The sequence below is a fragment of the Bos indicus genome, chromosome X (assembly GCF_029378745.1).
Source record: "Bos indicus isolate NIAB-ARS_2022 breed Sahiwal x Tharparkar chromosome X, NIAB-ARS_B.indTharparkar_mat_pri_1.0, whole genome shotgun sequence".
Taxonomy (NCBI): Eukaryota; Metazoa; Chordata; class Mammalia; order Artiodactyla; family Bovidae; genus Bos; species Bos indicus.
Window position 1 is genome coordinate 91,412,342 of NC_091789.1, and position 25,966 is coordinate 91,438,307.

The 25,966-nt window shown below is 41.9% G+C and overlaps 1 protein-coding gene and 1 pseudogene across 3 annotated transcripts; both read left to right on the forward strand.

Moving 5' to 3' along the window:
* The first annotated feature begins 776 nt into the window (after positions 1-776).
* LOC139180879 (serine/threonine-protein phosphatase 2A catalytic subunit alpha isoform pseudogene) lies at positions 777-1,718 on the forward strand (annotated as a pseudogene).
* Positions 1,719-7,335: 5,617 nt separating this feature from the next.
* On the forward strand, positions 7,336-24,119 carry RGN (regucalcin). Of its 3 annotated transcripts, none has more exons than XM_070784963.1 (7): positions 7,336-7,357; positions 9,262-9,439; positions 12,364-12,546; positions 20,349-20,564; positions 22,142-22,273; positions 22,631-22,785; positions 23,700-24,119. In XM_070784963.1, exons 2-7 carry the CDS (start codon positions 9,271-9,273, stop codon positions 23,748-23,750), a joined length of 906 nt encoding a protein of 301 aa, XP_070641064.1. In that variant the 5' UTR covers positions 7,336-7,357; positions 9,262-9,270; the 3' UTR covers positions 23,751-24,119. The 3 variants fall into 3 exon arrangements, with proteins under 3 accessions (XP_070641064.1, XP_070641062.1, XP_070641063.1); XM_070784961.1 differs by lacking the exon at positions 7,336-7,357 and adding an exon at positions 8,886-9,041 and having other exon boundaries at positions 9,259-9,439; XM_070784962.1 differs by lacking the exon at positions 7,336-7,357 and adding an exon at positions 8,907-9,041.
* Positions 24,120-25,966: the final 1,847 nt, after the last annotated feature.

A 25,966-nucleotide genomic window follows, 5' to 3' on the forward strand; every position in this document is an offset into this window, starting at 1 on the left:
CTCAATATGTTCTCCCTTACCTTCATCCTTTGACTTTTGACCCTATATGACCTTCTGCCACTTAAAAAATAAAACGTCCTGACAGGTCTTTCTCAAACCATAACTACTGCTCTGAACTTAACTGTTTGCTGACAAAAATTTAATCATTTTTCTTTTAAACACTTGAGAAGATACATTTCCTATTAAGGCCCATTCTGGTTCTTCTGGGCTTCCCTGGTGGCTCAGATGGTAAAGAATTTGCCTGCAATGCAGGAGACCTGGGTTTGATCCCTGGGTTGGGAAGATCCCCTGTAGAAGGAAATGGCTACCCACTCCAGTATTCTTGCCTGGAGAATCCCGTGGACAGAGGATCCTGGTGGGCTACAGTCCATGGGTCACAAAGAGTCGGACACAACTGAGCCACTAACACACTTGTCTGGTTCTTAAGTTTCCCTTACATCATTAATCCCAAACTTTGGTCATATAATAACTGACCTCCAGTTCTGCAGCTCCAGTTCCGGCCCTTCTACTCCTCCACATCCCACCACCTCCTGACGCTGGGCGTGGCGTCACCCCACAGGCAGCCGCAGTTAGAGAGAGCAGAGCTCTGGAGCTAGAGCAAGTGGAGGAGGGCAGCAGCTGGTGGCCAAACACAGAGGGGCGAGTTAGAGGGCCAGTGCTAGCGCCAAGCAACTGCCAGTACCTGCACAAGTACCCTGGGAACTGGCGACGGCGTGTACTTGTGGCCCATGTGTGGGTGGCGGCCTGGAAGGAGCACGGTTCGGGCGGGTGGCATCATGGATGAGAAGGTGTTCACCAAGGAGCTGACCAGTGGACCAAGCAGCTGAACAAGTGCAAGCAGCTGTCCCAGCCCCAGGTCAAGAGCCTCCGTGAGAAGGCTAACGAAATCCTGACAAAAGAATCCAATGTGCAAGTCGTTCGATGTCTAGTCATCGTCTGTAGAGATGTGCATGGGAAATTTCAGGATCTCATGGAATTGTTTAGAATTGGTGGCACATCACCAGATACGAATTACTTGTTTATGGGCAATTATTTTGACAGAGGATATCATTCAGTGAAAACAGTTAATCTGCTTGTAGCTCTTAAGGTTCATTACCATGAATGTATCACCTTTCTTCAGGGAAATCATGAGAGCAGACAGATCACACAAGTACATGGTTTCTATGATGAGTGTTTAAGAAACTACAGAAATGCAACTGTTTAGAAATATTTTACAGATCTTTTTGACTATCTTCCTATCACTGGATAGGATATCACTTCCTATTACTGGATGGGCAGATCTGTCAACATGGTGGCCACTCAGCAGCCATAGATACACTGGATCACATCAGAGCACTCGATCGTCTACAAAAAGTTCTCCATTACGGTCCAGTGTGTGACTTGCTGTGGTCAGATCCAGATGAAAGGTGGAGGTTGGGTTATATCTCCTCGAGGAGCTGGTTACACCTTGGGGCAAGATATTTCTGAGACATTTAATCATGTTGATGGCCTCACGTTGGCATCTAGACCTCATCAGCTGGTGATGGAGGAATATAACTGGTGCCATGACCTAAATGGAGTAATGATTTTCAGTGCTCCAGACTGCTGTTATCCTTGTGGTAACCAAGCTGCAATCATGGATATTCTAAAATACTCTTTCTTGCAGTTTGAAAATACTCCCAGCACCTTGCAGAAGTGAGCCACATGTTACTCATGGTACCCTAGACTGCTTCCTGTAATGAAGTTTTAAACTTGTACAGTTTTGCTCTTCCCATGTCATATGGGAAGAGCAACTCCACAAGTGTCAGAGAACAGTTAACACTCAAAAAAACTTGTTTTCACATGGACCAAAAAGATGTGCCATATAAAAATACAAAGCCTCTTGGAAGGACTGATGAAGGACTCAGCTGAAGGACTGATGCTGAAGCTGAAGCTCCAATACTTTGGCCACCTGATGGAAAGAGCCAACTCATTGGAAAAGACCATGATGCTGGGAAAGACTGAAGGCAGGAGAAGAAGGAGGCAACAGAGGATGAGATGGTTGGATCGTATCACTGATTCAATGGACATGAGTTTGAGCAAGCTCCAGGAGATGAAGGACAGGGAAGCCTGGTGTGCTGCAGCCCATGGGGTCACAAAGAGTTGGACACGACTGAGAGGCTGAACTGAACCTGTCATCAACAGCCATGATCACTTTAGAATGAACCAATTCATTGTATGCTGAAGCGACACTGTTGGTCAAGAAACCAGTTTCTGTCCTAGCGCTGTTTGTAGTTACTTTGCTTTCTCTGAGAAACTGCAGATAATAAGATGTAAACATTAACACCTTGTGAATACAATTTAACTTCCATTTAGCTATAGCTTTACTCAGTATGACTGTAGATAAGAATAGCAGCAATCATTGGAGCTTAATGAACATTTTTAAAAATAAGTACCAAAGCCTCCCTTCTATTTGTGAGTTTTGAAATCATTTTGTTTATTTTTAGGGATACCATTTAATTTAACTGTATGATTTGTCTGTGCTCGATTTATCTCCGCTTCTAAAATCTTGGCCTCATATTGTTCTTTGTTACTGTCAGAACCTGGTGAGTTGTTTTGAATGGAGTTTTTTTTTTTTTTTTTCTCCCTCCTATAAAATGATGTTACTGCACAAGAACACTGCAGTGTTTTTCATAATAAACTTGTGAACTAAGAACTGAGAAAGTCAAATTTTAATTGATCAATGGGCAAGACTGGTGTTGTTTATTTAAAAGATGCATCAATTGATAAATGTTAGAATCTATAGAATTCTAGATAAAGAAAAATAAGAATCAAGGCCACTAAAAAAAAAAACTGACCTCACATCAACAAAATACTTCTACTGAGGCTTGCTGTTCAGTTGCTCAGTCATGTCCGACTCTTTGTGACCCCATGGACTGCAGCACACCAGGCTTCCCTTTTTTTTTTTAATCTCTCCACAAGGCTTGCAGGATCTTAGTTCCCCAACCAGGTATCAAACCCAGGCCCCCTGCAGTGGAAGCATGGCGTTCTAACCATTGGACCGCCAGGGAAGTCCCTGGTGGTACAAATACCTGTTCTCTTCAGAGATGTTCTTTTGGGGAACTGTTTACTTCCACTCACATTATCCGCCCATTTTAAGGGACATATAATTAACTCATGCAAAATGATACTTATACTTCCAATAAGGTCTGTGCTCCATTAGAATACCATTTCTTATGTGGACATCAGACTTACGCCCACCCGCCACACACTAACTTATCCAATATATTGAGGTAATTGTTAGAGATTTTCAAATATTTAAAACTACCTCTCTTCCAATGGATCAAATTCTCATGAAAAGTAAAGGGAAAAAGCAGAATCTGGACAGCTCCCAGAAAGGTAACTGACTCTTCATGCATTCTCTGTGAGCTGCAGTTCCCACAGTGGTGAAAAGGTGGCCCCAAACCTGTCTCTGATCTTAACAGATGCCATAAATGACACAACTTTTACTCAAGAAGACTCCCCCACCCCACCCCCCCCCAAAAAAATGTCTAAATTTATTAGCCATATTGTCACTAGCAGTCTTATAGCCCTTGATTTCCTTGGCTAGCAGAGGAAAGGGTTCTCCTTTAGCAAACACCTCTTGATGTACCTACATAAATACTACAGGTCAATAGAACAATTTCTGATGACGCTAAAAGAAAAAGGCACCAGGCTCTCTACAATAGACCAGCTGAACCATAGGACATGTTTCCATGGCCTGGGTTGGGTCACCTAGGCTCCTATGTCCAGGGTCTATTACAAGGATGAATGATCATCATTTTGTTTCTGGTAACTGCCTGTGGTGCTTTGGGGCAGAGCCTGTCCAGAGCCCTAAATGCCACTGAGCAGCCCTTGTCACATCACAAGATTCAGCACTTCATCCTGCAATAAAAGGAGCAAGAGAGACTTGCCCAAGTCCTTCTGCACCAGCTTTCTCAGTGCTACCTCCAGATCAGCAAAATCTCAGTAATGGTGATGACTAGAATACATAGATTCATGTCCTGTGGCCTGACCTCATCTGCCCTTCGATGAAAGGGAGGAGCAAGAAAGACATGCAGCCCCTGACATGCAGGAGCTGGCCTGGCACTCACAGCAAGGCCTAGGTGCTCTCCTGTTGAACATGCCCAGTTTCACAGATTCCCAACATCAGACAAGGCCACTGTGACTAATGGATCAAGACCAAAACTAGACTAATAAACATTGTCCAAATTCCCAAAATGACTAAACATTATCCTCTCCTAGCTCATATAAATAAATGGGTGCTGCTTCTTTGTCAATCACTCCCTTCACCTCACCTTTCTAGATAATAATTAATATACCCAATCATAAAATCACTCTCACTTTCTACAACCTCCAATCCTTGGAATCTCCCCCACAAATCGCCTTATATGAGGCCACATCCCATAAAAGAATCTTCCCGACCCAGGGTTCGAACCAGGGTCTCCCATATTGCAGGCAGACGCTTTAACCTCTGAGCCACCAGGGAAGCCCCATAAAAGAATCTAACACCTTCTTATTGAGACATCCCGTGGAATGTATGTTCTCCCTCATGACAAGGAATCAATGAACTCAGATTTGCATGACTGGATGAACAAATTAATGAATGAAAGGACTTACATCATAATAAAAGATCCAGGACTTACCCCCTAAGAGCTCATGATGTAGCAAGAGAGACAAAGAAACAGTTCTGTCAGTGTGATGAATATCATAATAAAACATAAAGACAGGATGCTGTACAAGTGACATGTCAGAGCCAGGGATGTCAGTGAAGGCTTCCTGGGAGAGGGGAAACTAGGGTGAATTTTAGGTAGAAGTTAGCCCAGTACAGAGGCAGGGGTTGGATTTAGTGGGAGGAAAATAATGTTTTAGTCAGAGAGAGTAATAAGTTCAAAGGCAAGAAGCAGAGAGAGTATATAACTAGATCATGACTGAGGTCAAGAAGGGACTACCATCAAGTCTTCTGGGCCTTATATGCTTTTAGGTCCACTGAAGGGTGGTAGGATTAGATTGTATTTTATGAAGATTCAGTAACCACATACTGTGATCAAAGTTAAAAAATCATTTACCTCCAGATATTAAGATGGAGGTAAATCCAGCATCACTTTTGTTGTATTGCAAAAAAGACATAAATTGAATTAACCTTGAGGAAAAATTAAATGATCGCAAATTAAGGAACATTCTACATTTTGAACTCCAAAAATATCAATGTCATGAAACAAACAAACAAAAATGGCTGAGAAGCTGTTCTAGGTTCAAGGAAAGTAAACATGACTAAACACCATGCTTTACCCTGGACTGGATTTGGGAATTAAATACTTTTTTTCTTTTGCTAGAGAGGATGTCAATGGGACAACTGATGTAACTCAGCTAGATAATACTATGTCCATGTTAATTGCCTGATCTTGGGAATTCTCTGGTGTTCCAGTGGTTAGGACTCTGCATTTTCACTGCTGCTGAGGGCTCAGATTCAATCCCTGGTCAAGATTCCCAGGAGCCATGTGGCACCTCCCCCCCAAAAAAAATCACCTGATCTTGATAATTGTACTGTGGTTATATAAGAGAATGTCCTTGTCTTCTGGAAAGGTGCACCACATTTAGGTAAAGGAAAATCATGTCCATAACTAACTCTCAAACTGTTTAGAAAACTGCTCAGAAAAAAATATATATATACATATATATATATATATATATATATGTAAATGAAAGAAGCATAAAGCAAATGTGGTAAACTGTTAATACTTGGGGAATCTAGGTGAAGGATAGTCATGAATTCCTCATATTATTTCTGTAACTATTCTGTAAGGCTGCAACTTTGTCAAAATACAATTACCCCTTCCCTATCAAAAAATAAATAAATAAAAGCATGTAGTTGAAAAGTTTTATGTGTTAGGACTGTGATGGGACCTGGTAGGGTGAAAGTGAATAAGATGCTCCCATACCCTACTAGACTCACAGTCTAGGAGGCCATCTTGGCAGCAGATCCAAAGGTGTGAGACAGGATCTCCAAGAAGATGACAACAATTTGGGCAAGAAGCAGGGAAGGCCTGAATGAACTAGGGCAGTGCCAACATAATTAGAAGGACACTGAAGGGACAATATTTATGACCTGGTGACTAACTGGACTTGAGGCAGGGAACAAGCAAGGTCTAGTGAGGTGTCCGAGTTTCTTAGACAGACCATTGGTTGGACCATGGTCCCAGTCACCAAGAGTGCCCAGGCGGTTTGTGCAGAGGAAGGGCTTGATTTTGGACAGCTCAATGATGCTGTTAAGTAGAGGGTTTGAGATACAGGACTGTAGTTTAGGGGAGGCATCTGAGCTGAGATATATGTGGGGGAGTCATCAGCAGTGAGGAGTTAGAGGAAGCTGCTGAATAGGAAGAAGACACAAGAGAACCTCAACATCTGGAGAGGTATACAGCACAATGATTCACAATTTTTAAAGGTTATATTCCACTTATAGCTATTATAAAATATTGGCTATATTCTGTGCTGTACATTATTTTTTGTATCTTATTTATTTTATACATGAAAAGTTTGTGAAAGTGAAGTCGCTCAGTCGTGTTGGACTCTTTGCGACCCCATGGACTGTAGCCTACCAAGCTCCTCCATCCATGGTATTCTCCAGGCAAGAATACTGGAGTGGATTGCCATTTCCTTCTCCAGGGGATCTTCCCAACCCAGGGATGGAACCCAGGTCTCTTTAACCTCTGAGCTACTATTATACATATAAATATAGTATAATAGTTTGTGCCTCTTTATCCCCTACCCCCGTCTCTTACCCCATTCCCCTTCCCTCTGCTCACTGATAACCACTAGCTTGTTCTCTGTATCTGAGTCTGCTTATTTTTGTTACTAGTTTGTTGTATTTTTTTAGATTCCATCTATAAATGAGATCCCACAGTATCTGTCTTTCTCTGTCTGGCTTATTTCACTTCACATCAACTAAAGCCTCTCCTCTTCCCCAACCAAAAAAAAACACCGTTTTTGCAAGAGTTGGCCTCCAGCCTGCCGACTCTTCTCCACTAGGAAAACTGAAGATTTGTTTAACCGCTTTGAACTTTCCTTTTGAACCTGTTTGTGTTTAATCAGACCCTCGACCCAATCTCTCATCGAGGCATTTCAATAACTTTTTTTCAGTTAAGTCAGAGATAACCTTTAGCTATCCGTCCAAACTCCAAAGCTTGGGTTCACTGGGCCCCAAGCCTTTGCCCCACCTCCCTGCCCCCGGCGGCTCTGCCAGATTCTTGCAGCCGAAGAGTAGAGGACGGCGTGGAGGGAGCCGATCCCCACCCCCAACCGCAGCCCCGGCCAGGCGACTGTCCACCTGACCTCCAGCCTCCTGCTAGTCATCAGCCTGGTGAGTTCCCCGGGTCGGGCCGGCCTCCCGGTCCCCTCCCTGGAGCGGTACCATCTGGCAACAGCCGCCCCCACCCACAAACCCGCGCGGCCGGGAGAAGACCGATCGCGGGGGAAGAAGACCGATAGCGGGGGAAGAAGACCCCCGCGCCCCTTGCGCACCCCACGGGGCCGACGGGGGCTGGGGACTAGGCAGGCGCAACCTTCAGCGTTCCCGCGGTCACGCGAGGCCGCAGCCGCGCCGCCAGCGGGTGCGCGGGGGCGAGGCCCCCTCGCCCGCACAGATGGCCTCGCGCAGCGCGGCCATATGACGTCGTGTCCCCGCTGGGCGGGCCACCCATTCACGGCCATGGCCTCCTCTCACACCCTGCTCTCCGAAGCCTGAGCGGAAAGGGGTCATTGGCATCACCCAGCTTGCGCCACGGAGCATGGGGCTGAAAGTTGCGATTGCAAAAGTCCCGCGTCTGATCTTGGGCCTTATCTCAAATTGATAGCAGGAAGGCCTTTGGAACCTCTGCCAATTTTGAACAACCAGTGAGATGCTACGGTGCTGGCAGGCCGTATGTGAGAACGATTTGAGCTGTATGTTTCTTTAAAAAAAAAAAAAAAAAAAAAACTGTTTATAGATGGAAATATTAAACCAAAGATTACTTTTCTTTTTTTTTCCCTGTCATTAATTTGCCCATCTGTGTGTGGAACCACTGACTTCAAATCAGATAGCTGTCAGGAAAAAGGATAAAGATGCAGGCAATTTTGATTATCATTAGGACAGAGTTTGGGAAAGAGAGAAGGCTCTGGAAAGTTGTCTTTCCTCTCCCACATGAGTTGCTTAAGTAAGGATTTTTTTCTTTTCCAATAATTTTTCTTTTTCTTCTACCAGTTCACCAGTCACAGCCTCTGGCCTAAAAGTCCCAGCATAGAATGTTCCTGCCTGTGGAGTTCAAGAATCCTTGCCAAACTGGCAGGGTGCCTTCCTAGATAGCAAGGAATAGCTAAGGGCCTAGCTAAGGGCCTGTCATTTCCTACAAGGGTATCCCAGAGAGGTTCTTTTCTCCCCCTTTTCCGGTGTCTGAATTTGAAAATGAATGTTATAGAGAAAAGACTGGTGGTTACCAAGGGGGACGGTTTGGAGGAGGGATGAAGTGGGACATTGGAGTTAGCAGATGTAAGTTTTTATATATAGAATAGATAGACAAGGCCCTACTGTACAGCACAGAGAACTGTATTCAATATCCTAAGATTAACCATAATGGAAAATAATATATTAAAAAAAAGAATGTACATATATATGTATAACAATCACTTTTTTGTACAGCAGTAATTAACACAACATTGTAAGTCAACTGTATTTCAATTTTAAAAAAAGAAAATGGATGTTAGTTCTAATTTAGTGTATTTAGTGCATTTCTAAAAATGCAGAGAAGGAAGATTGGCCTTTGGGCAGTGAGAGAAGGCAATCGACACCGTGGGCGGATCTGAAGGGCAGAGAAGAAGGTGACCTTCAGACGCCCAATGAGGGAACTGTCCGCCCCCTGACCAGCCTTGGGGGCTTGGGTGCTGGCATAAAAGCAGCCTTGCCTAGTCCAACTAGCCAGCTCTCTCTGGGGGTCAGCTAGAGCCAAGGTGTGGATGTTGGAGTGTTGTTTTTGTTCTCTTTTTTACAGAAACTTTGAAAAAAAACACTGGTAAGTTGATTGAAGACGTCTTGTGTTATGGCTTCTTTTTTCTTTTTTATGCATTTCCTCCTGCCACATTGCATATTTTATTCTTACCTGGAGAAAGTGTGTCCAGCCTTTCCAGTTCCGATTTTAAAAGCAGCCTCTACTGGGATCTTACCAGGGTCTTAAGTCAGGTGTTTTGCTGAATTTGCTCTATGTGATAACATATCTCTGTTGCCTTCAGTAGGTCTCCCCCATGACAATGTCTTCCATTAAGATTGAGTGTGTTTTGCGGGAGAACTGCCACTGTGGTGAGTCTCCAGTGTGGGAGGAGGCGTCCAACTCTCTGCTCTTCGTAGATATTCCTGCCAAAAAGGTTTGCCGGTGGGATTCTCTCAGCAAGCAAGTGCAGCGAGTGACCTTGGGTAAGGATGAAGGATGGGCCTGGATCTGCCCAGACAGCAGATCTTCCCTGGGGAGGGGCGGTCACTTAGTGTGTTTTTCCTCTGGGACTTGATTGTTAAAGCTTATGCTTGAAAACTATTGTATTATCTGGATCCCCCACTTTGACCCAAGAGTAAAATCTGGAGAGTCGATACTTTCTTCTTCCCCTGTGGGTGCTGTGCCACATTCCCGGTCTTGTTTGGGATGGTGAGTCACAGTCCAAGAAAGTAGGCTCTTTCCTTAATACCTTCAAACACCAGCATTGAAAGTTGGAGACCCGGTTTGTGGCACAGCAAAGGTTATCTACCTTGGGTCAGTCCAAAGCCTTAGTTTGCAAACAAATAAACAACAGATATATCCTCTCTTTGAATGTGCAAAGAAGAGCTTTTGGACTTAGCATAAACGGGGACTTTCTGTTCGTTTTTGTTTTTTTTTTAAGGTTTTATTTTTATTTTTTTAATTTAAATTTATTTATTTTAATTAGAGGCTAATTACTTGACAATATTATATTGGTTTTGCCATATATCAACACGAATCTGCCACAGGTGTACATGTGTTCCCAATCCTGAACCCCCCTCCCACCTCCCTCCCCATCTGTTCCTTGTTCTAAATGGGATTCACAAGAGAGTTTCAAGTGCCTGTTAATGGCCCTGTGATTTCCCAAGGAGGGGTTTATCACCTTCTATGGCCCAAGGGTATGGGCTTCAGAAGTAATAAGTTTCTTTTCCTTATTGTGCTGGTGGGAAAGAGATACCAGGGTCCTGTGACCTTAGGACACTCTCTCAATTCAAAACTGGGGACTTTTTTCCTTTTTAATGAGAGGGAACAGCTTTTAATACACTCAGGGACATGACTGTGGCTAAAGGCAAAAATGACTATGACCTGCTATGATCAGAGTCGGGGGAGGGACCCACGACCTTCTCTAGTCTCCCTTTCCTAGGGTGCACATATTAAGGATTTATGTGAATTGTGAAAGTCACTCAGTTGTGTCCGACTCTTTGCAACCCCATGGACTATACAGTCCATGGAATTTTCCAGGCCAGAATATTGGAGAGGGTAGCCTTTCCCTTCTCCAGGGGATCTTCCCAACCCAGGGATCGAAGCCAGGTCTCCTGCATTGCAGGTGGATTCTTTACCAGCTGAGCCACAAGTGAAGCCCAAGAATCCTGAAGTGGGTAGGCTATCCCTTCTCCAGCGGATCTTCCCAACCCAGGAATTGAACAGAGTCTCCTGCATTGCAGGCGGATTCTTTACCAACTGAGCTATCAGGGAAGCCCAGGGATATATTCCTACCCCTAATCTGCAAAACAAAGACAAAAACTCAAACCCTCCGAAGGGCTTAAACGCTAACCGGGTAGCTCAACTGATAAAGAATCCACCCTCAATGCGGGAGACCCCGGTTTGATTCCTGGGTTGGGACTGAGCAGACTGAGCGACTAAGCACAGAATACAGCACAGGCCACAGGTTGGGATCCCTGATGAGGATGTGACGCTCCTAATAGTGTCCTGCACATTCCCTGAGAGTCTTCCCAGGTGGAATGTGTGTGCGAGTGCTCAGTCGTGCCCAACTCTTGGTGACCCCATGGACTGTAGCCTGCCAGGTTCCTCTGTCCATGGGATTCTCCAGGCAAGAATACTGGAGTGACTTGCCATTACCTCCGCCAACATCCCTATGTTGGATCTTCCCAACATAGTGATCAAACCCGAGTCTCTTGCATCTCCTGCATTAGCAGGCAGATTCTTTACCACTAGCGCCACCAGGTGGTAAAGAATCCGCTAGCACCACCAGATGGTAAAGCATCCGCTAGCGCCACCTGGTGGTAAAGAATCCACCTGCCAATGCAGAAGATGTTAAGAGACGCAGGTTCGATCCCTGAGTTGGGAAGATCCCCTGGCAGAGGAAATGGCAAACCAGTCCAGTATTCTTTCCTGGAGAATCCCGTGGACAGAGGAGCCTGGCGGGCTACAGTCCATGGAGTCACAAAGAGTCGGACATGACTGAGCAGGCACACACACATTTCCTGGGACAATTCACAGCTGGAATCCACTTCTTTGCAGGGCTTTTAGCTAAGAGCCTTTCCCAAACACCCAGCTGCTCCCAAGCACCGTCTTGTACAGAATAGCTGCTTGCAAAATGTTTTCACCGTAAATTCTGTCATTTTGTTTCCCTTGAGCACACCACAGTAATCAATCTATCCACTTAAAAAAAAAAAAAAAAAGTTTCCATGGAAAAATGTTAAACCCAGGAAACCTAAAATTTAAATATACAAAATAGAGTACTATAAGGACAATGTGAGTTTTAAATCACTGCATCTACATTTCTTTTTTTTTTTTCACTATGCTTAACTACCAAAAAGGATTTGAAAAGAAAATTTCAGTTAAAAGTATACAAAATATGTCCCTTAAAAAAAGATAAGTCCTAATTAAAAAGAAAAACAAGACAAGCCCTTTTTTGGAGAGAGAGATGGTGCAAAACCCTGTTGCTAGAACAAAACACAATTTTTGTCTCTGAATTTCCTGAAGATCAGGCAAATTGAGTATCACTTCTGTATCAACTGTCCTGGTACACACACACACACACACTTATCACACATCCTTAGGAACCTCTCCTCTGAACTTGCTTTGGTGCCTGCCCCAGTGTATGGTGACTGCTGTGGTTTGACTTCTCTGCTTCACCCACTAGGCTGGAAGCTGGATTTCATCCATCTTTCCATCCCTGCTGCGCAGAACAGCACACAGAGTTCATGCTCAACGAATATACTCGGTTATGTAGCCTTCACTGTTCAACAGAAAGGAGGGAGCACTCCTATTGTCAAAGAGCTGCACACACCTAGAGATGCGGGGTAGTGTGATGGCTGCAGTGTGACTGCTGGCTACCTTCTGACTGCTGCTTTTGCCTCTGCAGATGCCCCTGTCAGCTCTGTGGCCCTTCGCCAGTCGGGAGACTATGTTGCCACAGTTGGAACAAAGTTCTGTGCTTTGAACTGGGAAGATCAGTCAGCAGTTGTCTTGGCCACAGTAGATAAAGAGAAGAAAAACAATCGATTCAATGACGGGAAGGTGGATCCCGCTGGGAGATACTTTGCTGGTATGGTTTATTTTTAGCACCTACTTACTGAGATTTGGAGCTTCCCAGGTGGCTTAGTGGTAAAGAATCCCCCTACCAAAGCAGGAGATACAAGAGATTGAGGGTTCGATCCCTGGGTTGAGAAGATCTGGAGGAGGGCATGGCGACCCACTCCAGTATTCTTGCCTGGGAAATCCCATGGACAAAAGGGACTGGAGGGTTACAGTCCATGGGGTAGCAGAGTCAGACATGACTGAGTGACTTTAAAAAAAACAGAAGAATATGACTTATAAAAGTCTCACAGCTGCAGTGGTAAAAGAAGTATCCATAATGGGTCTTGGGTTCTTCTTTTCTTATTACTTAAGTCACTTGTATCCAAAAAAAAAAAAAAAAATCCCATGAGAAAAACTTCATAGATATTTCTTTCAATTGCTGTCTGAGGCAACCTAAATTTGTATGGTATTTTGTAAGTTTTAAGACAAGGTTATTGCCTGGAAAATCTCATGGACAGAGGAGCCTGGTGGGCTGCTGTGGATGGGGTCGCACAGAGTCGGACACGACTGAGCGACTTCACTTTCACTTTTCACTCTCATGCATTGGAGAAGGAAATGGCAACCCACTCCAGTGTTCTTGCCTGGAGAATCCCAGGGACGGGAGCCTGGTGTGCTGCCGTCTATGGGGTCGCACAGAGTTGGACACAACTGAAGCAACTTAGCAGCAGCAGCAGCAGCAAACTGTGATTGCTGTTTAAATTGGAAATAATTTCAAATTTACGGGAAAAAAAGTAAGAACAACACAAACAACACCCATATAGCCTTTACCTGCTGCTGCTGCTGCTAAGTCACTTCAGTCGTGTCCAACTCTGTGGGACCCCATAGACGGCAGCCCACCAGGCTCCCCTGTCCCTGGGATTCTCAAGGCAAGAACACTGGAGTGGGTTGCCATTACCTTCTCCAATGCATGAAAGTGAAAAGTGAAAGTGAAGTTGCTCAGTCGTATCTGACTCGTAGCAACCCCATGGACTGCAGCCTACCAGGCTCCTCCGTCCATGGGATTTTCCAGGCAAGAGTATTGGAGTGGGGTGCCATTGCCTTCTCTGATAGCCCTTACCTAGACTCACCTATTAACAGCATTTTGTTCTGTCTGTTCTTAGTACATATAAACATTTTTCTCCAGGATCATTTGAAAGTAAGTTGTATATATCATGTATCTTTACTTCTAAAATATTTCCCTGTGAATTTCCCAAGAAAAAAATGACATATTCTTATATAACCACAGTACAGTAATCAATTCAAAGAAGTTTAACATTATACAACAATTTTATCTGATGCACTGCCTACATTCCAGTTTTATCAATTCACCAAATTCACCAGCCTTTTTACATATATATTATTTATGTATAATATAGTTTATTATTAAATATATAATATATTGTATAAAGTGTATGGTATATTTATATATATTAAAATATATAATTATATAATATAGTATTTATGTAGTTTATATAAACATTTTATATAAAAATGTTTTTAAGAGTAGTATTTTTCCTTCTAGTACAGAATCCAGTCTAGGATTATGTACTGCATTTAGTTGTCATTTCTCTTTCATCTTTTTTCATCTAGAACAGAACATAGCCTTTCTTTTTTTTATGACATTGCCATTTTTGAAGACTACAGTCCTACCCAACTCTCCTCTTTTTTTTATAGAACATTCCTCATGTTGTTGCATTTGTCTAATGCTTCCTTGTGATTAGATTGATGCTATATATACATTCATGGCTGGAATCACTGCATAGTTCTGTCCTTCTCAGGGTTCCCATCTGGGTAACATCTGCCCCCCATCAGTGATATTAGTTTTGATCACCCAGTTGAGGTCTTAGATTTCTCTACTGCATAGTTACTATTTTTAATTGAGATTTATAAGCAGCTTGTAGGGTTTGTTAGTGATATATTACCGTGTAACAAATTACCCTGAAATTTAGTCATTAAAATAACAAACATCTATTATCTTCTGAAGGTCAAAAACCTGAGTCTGGCTTAGCTGGATGGTTCAAGGCTATGTCATGAAATTGCAGTCAAGTTGTTGTTTGGGTCTATAGCTTTGGAGGAGGCTAGAGTCTCTAAAGGGGTCTGGAGGATCTGCTTCAAAGCTCACTCACATGGCAGTTGGCAAGAGGTTTCAATTTCTTACTACATGGGCCTCTCCATAAGATTGCTCAGGACCTGGCTTCCCTAGATCTGGTGATGAGAGGGAGGGAGGGAGAGAGAAAAAGAGGGAAAACACCCAAGATGGAAGCTACAGTCCTATTATAAGCAATCTCAGAAATAACATAGCATCACTTCTGCCAGGTGCTATTGGCCACATAATTATGGAGGGGACTAGACAAGGGTGTGAATAATGGGAGTCAGGGATCATTCAGGGCCATCCTAGAGACTGGCTACAACATGAGGAGACATTTTAAGTCCAAGCAAATATCCTGGTCCTCATCAAAATTTCTCCCTTAGGTTTTACATTACTTGATGATTTGTGCTTGAAGCCATCTTTAAGAAGATGGCTGCAGAATGACTTATACACAGCTTAAAATGAATTTTAAGTCTGTGTTGAAGTTAATAATGCATTTCATATTTAGTTCTCATTTTCATCCCAACATAACAACCCTATAGTTAACCAAGTGTTAGATGCTCAGTTGTGTCAGACTCCTTGCAAACCCCTGAACTGTAGCCCACCAGGCTCCTCCATCCATGGGATTCTCCAGGAAAGAATACTAGAGTGGGTAGCTATTTCCTCTTCCAGGAGATCTTCCCGACCCAGGGATTGAACCCAGGTCTCCTGCATTGCAGGCAGATTCTTTATGTCTAAGTTACTAGGGAAGCCCAATAATTAGCCAAAATTGATTCTAAATGCCTGCTGTTTCCACTCCCCACTCAGCCCCTCACATCATCAGCCATGCTGTCTGGCTTCATTCACTTTCAACATTGAAGGGAGGTAAGATCTGAGCAGGTGGTGTGAATAGTTTCCCATCTACCTGGACTTTATACAACCATAGATTTAGTCCAAGACAGGTTGAAAGATTAAAGCTAATAGTCCATTGGAAGCCCTTCAGCCAGTACTGTGGGATGAAGAAATATGATCAGATACCCTGCCTCCTGTTGAAATTGATTTTCTCTCTCCCTCTTAGCTATAAGTGTACAGCTCTGTGGAATTTGGTGAGACAAAATTATAATGTCCTCAGAGGCCTGATTTCTTAGCCTGGAGTCCCCAGTCCCCAGTCCTTAACCTTTGCCTTCTGGAGACCACATAAAGTTGTAGGCATCAGTGTGAGTATACACACTGGTCGTGTGCATCTGTCAATAGCATCGAAGACCTTTTTTCTACAGAGAGTTCATAGCTTTCGACAGGTGTTGAGAGCTGTCCCTGGCCCAGAAAAGGGTGAGCTCATCTGATAATCTGGATGGGGTCTCTTAGTGGTGGGTAGTACCCTGAAGGTGTCCCAACACCCATGTTCTCACCTGTCGGGTCTCACTACTAGACAGTGATGCATAACCCAGGGCTCCAGGTTGTTGTTTCCCACTAAAGAAGAGCCCTTTCCAAGCAGTGGGGGATCCCCTTTCATGTTACAGACATCTCTTTCTGTGAGGCAAGTAGTGGGAGAAAGAGATGAGTTGGGGAGGGAGCGCAGTTGAATAGTAACGAAACAAGCCCAGTTGTCTTATAGCAAGAAAATAGGGAGGAAGGATTTACCCTGTCCAGCTTCCTATTCAGGCTTCCCAGTTTCAGTCCATTTTGCTCTAAGTCACTCTTCTTTCAGATGGAGTATGTCACAATAAATGAGCTTTCCAGTTTCTACATTATGTGAAATTCTACTCTGTCCCCAGAGATCACACTCAAATCTAAGTGCATTGTCCATGGGCACTTGAGTTAATGGAGTGTTCTCTATAAATGTCACTTAGGTCCAGTTGGATGATGGTGTTCAGTTCTTCTATTTCTTTGCTGATTTTCTATCTACATGGATTTATTATTGAGAAAGGGATGCCAACATCTCCAGCCAGATTTACGGATTTGTTTCTCCCTTCAGTTCTGTCTTTTCCTTTGTATATTTTAAAGCTCTGTTGTTAAGCGCATGAACATTTAGGATTATTATGTCGGCTTAGTAAAGTGACCATTTTCACAATATATAGTACTCCTATTTATCCCTGGTAACTTCCTTTGCTCTAAGTATATCTTATCTGATATTAACATAGCCTCTGCAGTTTTTTAAGTTAATATTTGCATAGTATGTATCTTGGGCTTCCCAAGTGACACTAGTGGTAAAGAACCTGCCTGCCGATGCTGGAGATGCAAGAGATGCAGGTTCAATCCCTGGGTGAGGAAATCACCTGGAGTTGGAAATGGCAACCCACTCCAGTATTCGTGCTTGGAGAATCCCATGGACAGAGGAGCCTGGCAGGCTACAGTCCATGGGGTCACAAAAGAGTCAGACACAGCTGAGCGACTAAGTACACAAGCACACACTTTGACTTAGAGCTACCATTTTGTTATTTTCTCTTCTTTCCTGCTGTATTTTTTTGTTATTCTGTTTCCCTTTTCCTGCCTTCTTTTGGGTTATTTGAGTATTTTATAGAATTCAATTTATTTATTATGATTTTCATCATATCTTTCCGTGTAATTTTTTAAGGGCTCCTGAAAGGGTTGCAAATATATAGTTAATTTTTCAGTCTATCTAGAACCAATATTTTACCACTTCAGTTGATAATCACCCACTTATGTTATAGTTGTCTTTATATACATAGATTAAAAATCCCATCAGAAAAATGTAATTTTTGCTTTCTATTATATTTACTCATACATTTACTATTTCTTTTTTTTAATTTAAATTTACTTATTTTAATTGGAGGCTAATTACTTTACAATATTGTATTGGTTCTGCCACACATCAACATGAATCCACCACGGGCATACATGTGTTCCCCATCCTGAACCCCCCTCCCACCTCCCTCCCCATACCATCCCTCTGGGTCATCCCAGTGCACCAGCCCCAAGGATCCTGTATCAAACCTGGACTGGCGATTCGTTTCTTATATGATATTATACATGTTTCAATGCCATTCCCCCAAATCATCCCACCCTCTCCCTTTCCCACATAGTCCAAAAGACTGTTCTATACATCTGTGTCTCTTTAGCTGTCTTGCATACAGGGTTATCACTACCATCTTTCTAAATTCCATATATATGCATTAGTATACTGTATTGGTGTTTTTCTTTCTGGCTTACTTCACTCCGTATAATAGGCTCCAGTTTCATCCACCTCATTAGAACTGATTCAAATGTATTCTTTTTAATGGCTGAGTAGTACTCCATTGTGTATATGTACCACAGCTTTCTTATCCATTCATCTTCTGATGGACATCTAGGTTGCTTCCATGTCCTGGCTATTATAAACAATGCTGCGATGAACATTGGGGTACACGTGTCTCACATTTACTATTTCTATAGCTCTTTCTTCATTCCTGATATTACTTTTGGTATTTTTTCTTTCAATATTTCCTTTCTATCTGAAGAACTTCCTTTAGCAATTCTTTTAGAACAAGTCTGCTGGCTATGAATTCTCTTAGTTTTACTTCACATGAGAATGTCTTTATTTCTCCTCTATTCTTCAAGGGTATTTTCACTTAATATAGAATCCTACCTAGGTTGACAAATTAAATATGTATCACTTCCTTCTGACCTCCAGTTTCTCATGAAAAATCAACAGTCATTGAAATCATCATTCTCCTATATGTAGTATGTCATTTTTCTTTTATTAATCTTAAGGATTTCTATTTAACCTAAGTTTTTGGAAATTTGATTACGATGTGTCTAAGTATAGGTTCCTTTGGACTGATCCTGTTGAGGTTTACTCAGCTTCTCAAAGGGCTTCCTAGGTTGGCGCAAGTGGTAAAAAACCCTCCTGCCAATGCAGGAGACTTAAGAGACTCGAGTTCAATCCCTAGGTCCGGAAGATCCCTTGGAGGCAGTTCATAGTTCAGTCACTCAGTTGTGTCCAACTCTTTGCAACCCCATGGACTGCAGCATTCCAGGCTTCCCTGTCCTTCATCATCTCCCGGAACTTGCTCAAACTCATGTCCATTGAGTCAGTCATGCCATCCAACCATCTCATCCTCTGTAATCTCCTTCTCCTCCTGCCCTCAATCTTTCCCAGCATCAGGGTCTTTTCCAATGAATCAATTCTTCACATCAGGTGGCCAAAGTATTGGAGTTTCAGCTTCAGCATCAGTCCTTCCAATGAATATTCAGGACTGATATCCTTTAGGATGGACTGGTTTGATCTCCCTACAGTCCAAGGGACTCTCAAGAGTCTACTCCAACACCACAGTTCAAAAGCATCAGTTCCTTGGAGGAGGAAATCAATCAAACCCCTTGGAGGAAGGCATGGCAACCCATTCTGGTATTCTTGCCTGGAGAATCCCACGGACAGAGGAGCCGGGCGGGCTACAGTCCATAGGGTTGCAATGAGTCGGACACAACTGAAGTGACTGAGCACACATGCACCCACCAGTTCCAACCTGCTTTCTATTAGGTGGCATTAAGTGTGCCACTCAGTGGTCACTCTGAGAATTAGAAAGAAGAGTTCTATCCATTAGCTCCATTCTCCAAGTCTTTTAGTATGCTAATTAGAATCAGATCCATGCATGGACAAGCAGATCACAAACAACTTTATGAGACTGCATTCCTGAGCATCATCCCGCTTCACTAGCTTCTAGTACTTTCCAGCTTCCTGGAGCTCTCCTTTTCATTCCTCCAGCCAGAAACCACCCACTTCTATGATTATTCTGCCTCCAGGGCCAAGTGGCAGGCAGAGAGAGAGAGAGAGAGAACATGAAAGCAACAGCATTTGAGCTGCCCTTTTGTCCCTGAAGCTTCACTAAATGGAGAGGAACGGCACCTTTGATTCCTGTAGTTTCCTGTTGCTGACGGCTCTCTCCCTTTGCTGCTCTAGCTGCAAAATTGCCTGGGGGCTGGTGCATGAGAAAATGGAAAAAAGGGAGTGGAATATAAGCGGGGGTTTTCTTCCACTCTCTCTCTCTCTCTCTCTGAGCCACAGGAGTGTTTTCTGCTCCTTGTGCCAGATTCGGAGGTTTCTCTTGGACCTCATTCTGCCTGCACCACAGCGCTCACTTCCACGTTTCAGACTGGGTTGAGTTCAGGCCAGGACATGTGCTGTGCTGTGTTTAGTCCCTCACTGGAGGATAAAATGGAGAACTTGAAAACTCACTGCTGGTTAGGTGATACTTCAAATTCTCTGTTCTTCTCTGAGCTGACTTACATCACAGAGTTCTCAAAAATCTACGCTGTGTATTTTGGCCAGGTCTTAGAGTTTGCTTAGGTGGTTCAGACAGTAAAGAGTCTGTCGGCAACACAGAAGACCCAGGTTCGACCCTGGGTTGGGAAGATCCCCTAGAGGAGGAAATGGCAACCCACTCCAGTATTCTTGCCTGGAAAATCCCATGGATGGAGGAGCCTGGTGGGCTACAGTCCATGGGTTCGCAAAGAGTCGGACATGACTGAGCAACTAATACTAGAGTTTGCTCAGTGGGAGAAAATGTGTTGATGCAGATGTCTTGAACTAAAACCTCTCCAGGTAGTTTTAATTAGCATGGCAAGCAAGGTAGTTGCCATTAAAAAAAAAAAAAGCATAGGACCCAGATTGGGACTGTATCATCATTTCCTTGATTTCATCATGGGGAAGGAGCCCTGGTGAGAGATGACACTGTGCACAGGGAGGATGCTGTGTGGCTGAGCTCCATGCTCTTTGGATTTTGTAGGTACCATGGCTGAGGAAACAGCTCCGGCAGTTTTGGAGCGCCGCCAAGGGTCCCTGTACTCCCTCTTTCCTGACCACCATGTGGAAAAGTACTTTGACCAGGTGGACATCTCCAATGGTTTGGATTGGTCTATGGACCACAAAATCTTCTATTACATAGATAGCCTGTCCTACTCCGTGGATGCCTTTGACTATGACCTGCAGACGGGAAAGATCTGTATGTGCCTTTTCATTATTTTTCGTGGTATCTTTTTCACGTGCTTATGACTAGTCAGCTGTTGCTCCCTTAATCCATTTGAAAAGGTCCTTATTTTTCAAAGAACTGCCCAATGTTATAATTCCAATATTGTAATGATTACACAGGCTTGACTATGCTGCCAGTCAAGCCATGGCTGTCAGCAGGAGACCTGGGTTCAATCCCTGGGTCTCAGCCATGGCTCTCATGGCTTTAGCTCTCAACTAAGTATGGCCACAATTGTCATAAGATGGCTAGGTCCTCAATCTTTTTTCTTGCAACCATCACTAGAAAGAGGCTCACTGTAAAATGGATCCTGTTCTGCCGGCCAGTGTTTAAAGTCAAATAATATACAGCCGAATGGGACAAAAGAACAGGAAATTAGAGTTTGGGGTTGATATTTCTTATTTGTACTTTAGTTAACTAAAGGAAAATACTCAAAGACAAATTAACAACCATTCAAAATGGAAAAATTAAAAAGGTAGTTACAGATTGTTCAACTCTACCACTGGGCTCTAAATGAGCCATAGTTGGAAGCTGGGAGGGAAGGAATTATTGGGAGGAATTTAAAAGGGCATGCTTGAAACTTTCATGAAAGGTGCCAGACCACAAGAGCAAAACCAATCATAAAAATGACTTGAAAAATATCCTAAGAGTCTCATGCAGATTTAAGCAGAAAATTTCCAGCATAGGTGTTTTGCTTTGAAATATGTAGTGCCCTATTTCATGACTGTTTTTACTCATTTTACTTACACATGGTTTCAACATTCCTTCCATTATACCTCAATCTGATTACTGTAATGACTTGGATTGTATAGTGTAAAGTTCCTATGAATTTTGATGTTTGTTTTATTTTGTATATTATGATTTTCTTTAAGGCCAGCCAGCTGGTTTCAAAATACCCCCTTTTTTCAGAAACAAGCCCTTCTAATATTTAGTTTCAATAAGGTGATTTTGGAGCATTTAATCGGGCGAAACAGAGCCTACACGTCTTGCCAGTTTTTGTGCATGAACTATTTGCAAATCGGACCCAGGCCCTCGGCAGTGAGAGCATGGAGTCCTAACCACTGGACAGCCAGGGAATTCCACAAAACAGGCAGTTTTGGAAGTAAAACGGCAAAGGTTTAACCATAGACTGAAGTGTATCTGAGGTGGGCAGGCAGGGCTTCAGTTCAGGTAAGCCTCAAAAAGGTCTTTTGGTATTTTATTAAGAATTCTGCTTTCCTTTTTCTCTCCTCCTCTGAAAGCTTAAGAGAGCTGTGTCTGTATGCAGACTGAAGGGAGCAAATCCACCTCAAATCCTGCAGTGAAAAATCCTTCGTTGAGGGATGCCCACTCATGTTTCTAAACTTTTTTAGAGTTAGGAATCCTCATGAATCATCCTGCCTGTGGCACCCACTTGTCAGACCCTGGATAAGCGGAAGTAATCAGTATTTATAATCAACTTGATTGCTCATTGTTTGATGCTCACTAGTGAGTGACCTGTGGTTTTGGGGTGTGTGTGTGTATGTGTGAGTGTGGTTTGGTGTTGTTTTTGTTTGTTTTCTTTTTTACCATAGCCAACCGCAGAAGTGTTTACAAGCTGGAGAAGGAAGAACAAATCCCAGATGGAATGTGTATTGATGTTGAGGGGAAGCTCTGGGTGGCCTGTTACAATGGAGGAAGAGTGATCCGTTTGGATCCTGAGACAGGTAGGCCCACAGCAAAATGATAAATTCCCACAATGTCTAGAAAACACCGGACACTAGGGGCCAGAGAAGCTTCCTTACTAATGAAGTTATAGAGAAATACATTCAAAGGTCTCAGTTGGATGATTTTGTAAATAAAGGCCAAAGATAAAGCCCAAAATGTTATGGTCAGAACTCCTTTATCTGTAGAGGTATATCTTTTTTCTCAAAAGAAATTGTCAAGGAAGGTAGGTGAAACTCCTGGGAGAATTGACCTTCAAATCTTCTTTGACCTTTCTTATTGCTCCACAAGGGGTCCCAAAAGGTTATGTAGTTGGAGATTTGCTAGAGCTAGACTGAATGAAATATTTGGTGATCTAGGGAAAAGACTCCAAACTGTGAAGTTGCCTGTTGATAAAACAACCTCATGCTGCTTCGGAGGGAAGGATTACTCTGAAATGTACGTGACCTGTGCCCGGGATGGGTTGGACTCCAAGGGTCTTCTGCAGCAACCTGAGGCTGGTGGAATTTTCAAGGTGATCTGGCTATCTCTTATATTTTGAGGGTGAGGTGGGAGATTTTCAGTTAGGTAACTCAGTGATTAGTGCTTTTTCGTACTTTCCAAACACAATTCTACTTGGCATTTTAAGCTCATCATGCTAGATTTAAAAACATTTTATTTAGATTTTCTAGACTTTAAGTTAGGCTTTCCTGGTGGCTCAGTGGTAAAGAATCTGCCTGAAATGCAAGAGACATGGGTTCAAGATCCCTGTTAGATCCCTGAGTTGGAAAGATCCCCTGGAGAAGGAAATGGCAACCTATTCCAGTATTCTTGCCTAGGAAATCCCATGGACAGAGGAGTCTGGCGGGCTACAGTCCATGGGGTCAACAGAATTGGACACAACTTAGAGACTAAACCACCGCCACCACAGACCTTAAGTTATCTGAAGTCCAGGACAATGTGTTTAGCTTACTTTGGACAGTACTTTAAAATATTTTTTGCTTCAGTAGTGTTTGTCTAAATTCTATAAATCAGTAGAATAAGCTTAGAAAATCAGTGTTTAAAACACACTGATAAGATTAGTTGATTGCTTTGATGTTACAAGAATATTTTCAGGTTCTTAACTTTTTGGCAGTGAAATAAACACTGGTAAAAATTATAGACCTCTTGAGTTGAAAAGGAATGTAGAAATCCCTTGCTAAACAGATGGGAAGAAGATAGTAATAATTCAGTTTTCAATCCTAGTTGTAAATGGTTGCTAGTTGAATTATTATCATGTGAATAATTGATTGGACCATAAATACCTAATCAAATAATTCTTTTTTATTATAGGAAATAAAAGAAGGATAATAGTTGGCTAAATATACTATTGTGAATCATAAAAATGCTTTTGGAGAATACTTGTGAATTACATTGTATCAGAGTTTCTCTCTTTTCTTTTTTTAACAGATAACTGGCCTAGGAGTCAAAGGAATTCCTCCCTATCCTTACACAGGATGAGTGACATCCTCTTCCTAGTGGAGGAAATGTAGAAGACAATTAGAAAATTCTGGAGCTAAAATTTCCATCTAGTTACCAAAAACATGAAGCAATGACATTAACAGGATTAAATTTTTATTTACAATTTTTAAAAGGTAGAGCATTTCTAACAAGGGGTGACAGGTGGTCTTGATAACCTACTATAAGGCCTTCTGCAAAGGTACTATAGAAATATAGGGGTGTTTAACTATCAACGAAGCTTCTTCATTCTTTGTAAATTGCTGGTGGAGTTGGGGGAGGGAGAAGAAACTGTATCTGTTATTTACTCTGCATTCCATACTTACTATACCTAAAGCTTCAAAACACTAATAAATAGTAGTCTGGCAATGACTTATTGTGATTATGTTCCTTTTTATTTTCATCATAATCATATAAAAAATGCTGCAGAAAAATGTTTTAAATGCTGCAAAGCCAGCCTATCTTCATATTACTCTTCCTATATGTTATTTTACAAACTAAAACATTGCTAGAAGATAAGAATCAAACATTTTGTCAAAATGCATGGTTCCAACTGCCACCTAGATGTAGATGTAAAAGTAATGTATCACTTTGGAAAGAATACTTTTTTGAAAAAATAGCTTTATTGAGTTATAATTGACCTACACATATTACATATTTAAAGTGTACAGTTTGATAAGTTTGACATGTGTGTGTGTGTGTGTGTGTGTGTGTGTGTATTCATGGAACCAACACCTCAAATAAGATAATGAATCTATCCACTACTCCAAGACCTTCCCTGTGTCCCTTGTGTCTTTCCTTCTGTATGCCTGCCCCCATTCCCAGGAAACCACTGATCTGATTTCTGTCACTATAAATTAGCCTTAAAATTGAATACTGTGATTTCTCAACTTCCTTTTTTTTTTTTTTTCAAAATTGCTTTAGCTCTTTTAGTTCCTTTGGCCTTCCATATAAATTTTAGAATCAACTTGACTATATCTACAGAAAAATCCTGGAGCAATTTTAATTGAAATTGCTTTAAATCTGTAGAACAATTTGAAGAGAAATGGCATTTTTACTATTTTGATTCTTCCAATCCATGAACATGACATGTCTTTCCAATTATTTAATCTTGTCTGACTTGTTTCATCACCATTTTGTAGTTTACAGCATACAAATCTTATACATGTTTTGTTAGATTTATATCCAAGTATTTCATTTTCTGGAGCTATCATAAGTATCATTATTATTTAAATTTTTTGTTTCTAGTTGTTCATTGCTCACAAATTATGATTGGTGTTTGTAGGTTGACCCTGCATGTGATGACTTCACTAAACTCACTTATTAGTTATTACTACCTTGACTATCTCTATAGGTTTTCTGAGGTTCTTTGAATATATAATCATGTCTTCTGTGAGTAGGCAGTCTTATTTTGTCCTTTATAATATGTACATTTTAACTTCTTTTTCTTGCCTTATTGCACTGACTACAACTGCTGGTATTATTTTGAATAAGAATAGTAAGAGTGGATATCATTGCCTTATTCCCAGTCTTAGGAAAAAAGCATGCAGTCTTTGTTCATTAAATATGATGTTAGCTGTAGTAATTTGTAGATGGCCTTTCTCAGGTTGAGGAATTTCTGTTCTAGTTTAGTTTGCTGAGAGTTATTATTAGTAGTAGTATGGATGGATTTTATCAATTTTTTCTGCATTTGTTGATATGATCATATGGCTTTTCTTTTTTAGACATCGCTATGATAGATTTTTATTCCTGGGATAAACCTTGCCCTGGATTATTCTTTTTGTATATTACTAGATTCAACCTTCTAAAATTTTGTTTAGGATTTTTGCATCTGTGTTCATCAGGAATATTTGTCTCTAGTTTATTTCTACTATCTTTGTCTGGTGTTGATATCAAGATAATAATAGCCTCAGAAAATGAGTTAGAAAGTAGTTTTTCCTCTTCTATTCTCTGGAAAAGATGGTGTTTATCTATGGTTATTTATTCTATAAATACTTAGCAAAATGCACCAGTGAAGCCATTTGGACCTGGAAATTTCTTTTTCAGAAGGTTTTTCAAACTTTCTTAAGTAATTATAAGGTTACTCAGGTTATCTATTTAATCTTGGTGAGGTTTGCTAGTTTCTGGCTTTCAAGGAACTGTTCATTTTCATATAAATTGTCAAATTTTTGTGTGTTGTTCACAGTGTTTCCATATTTTTTAATAATGTCAATGAGGTT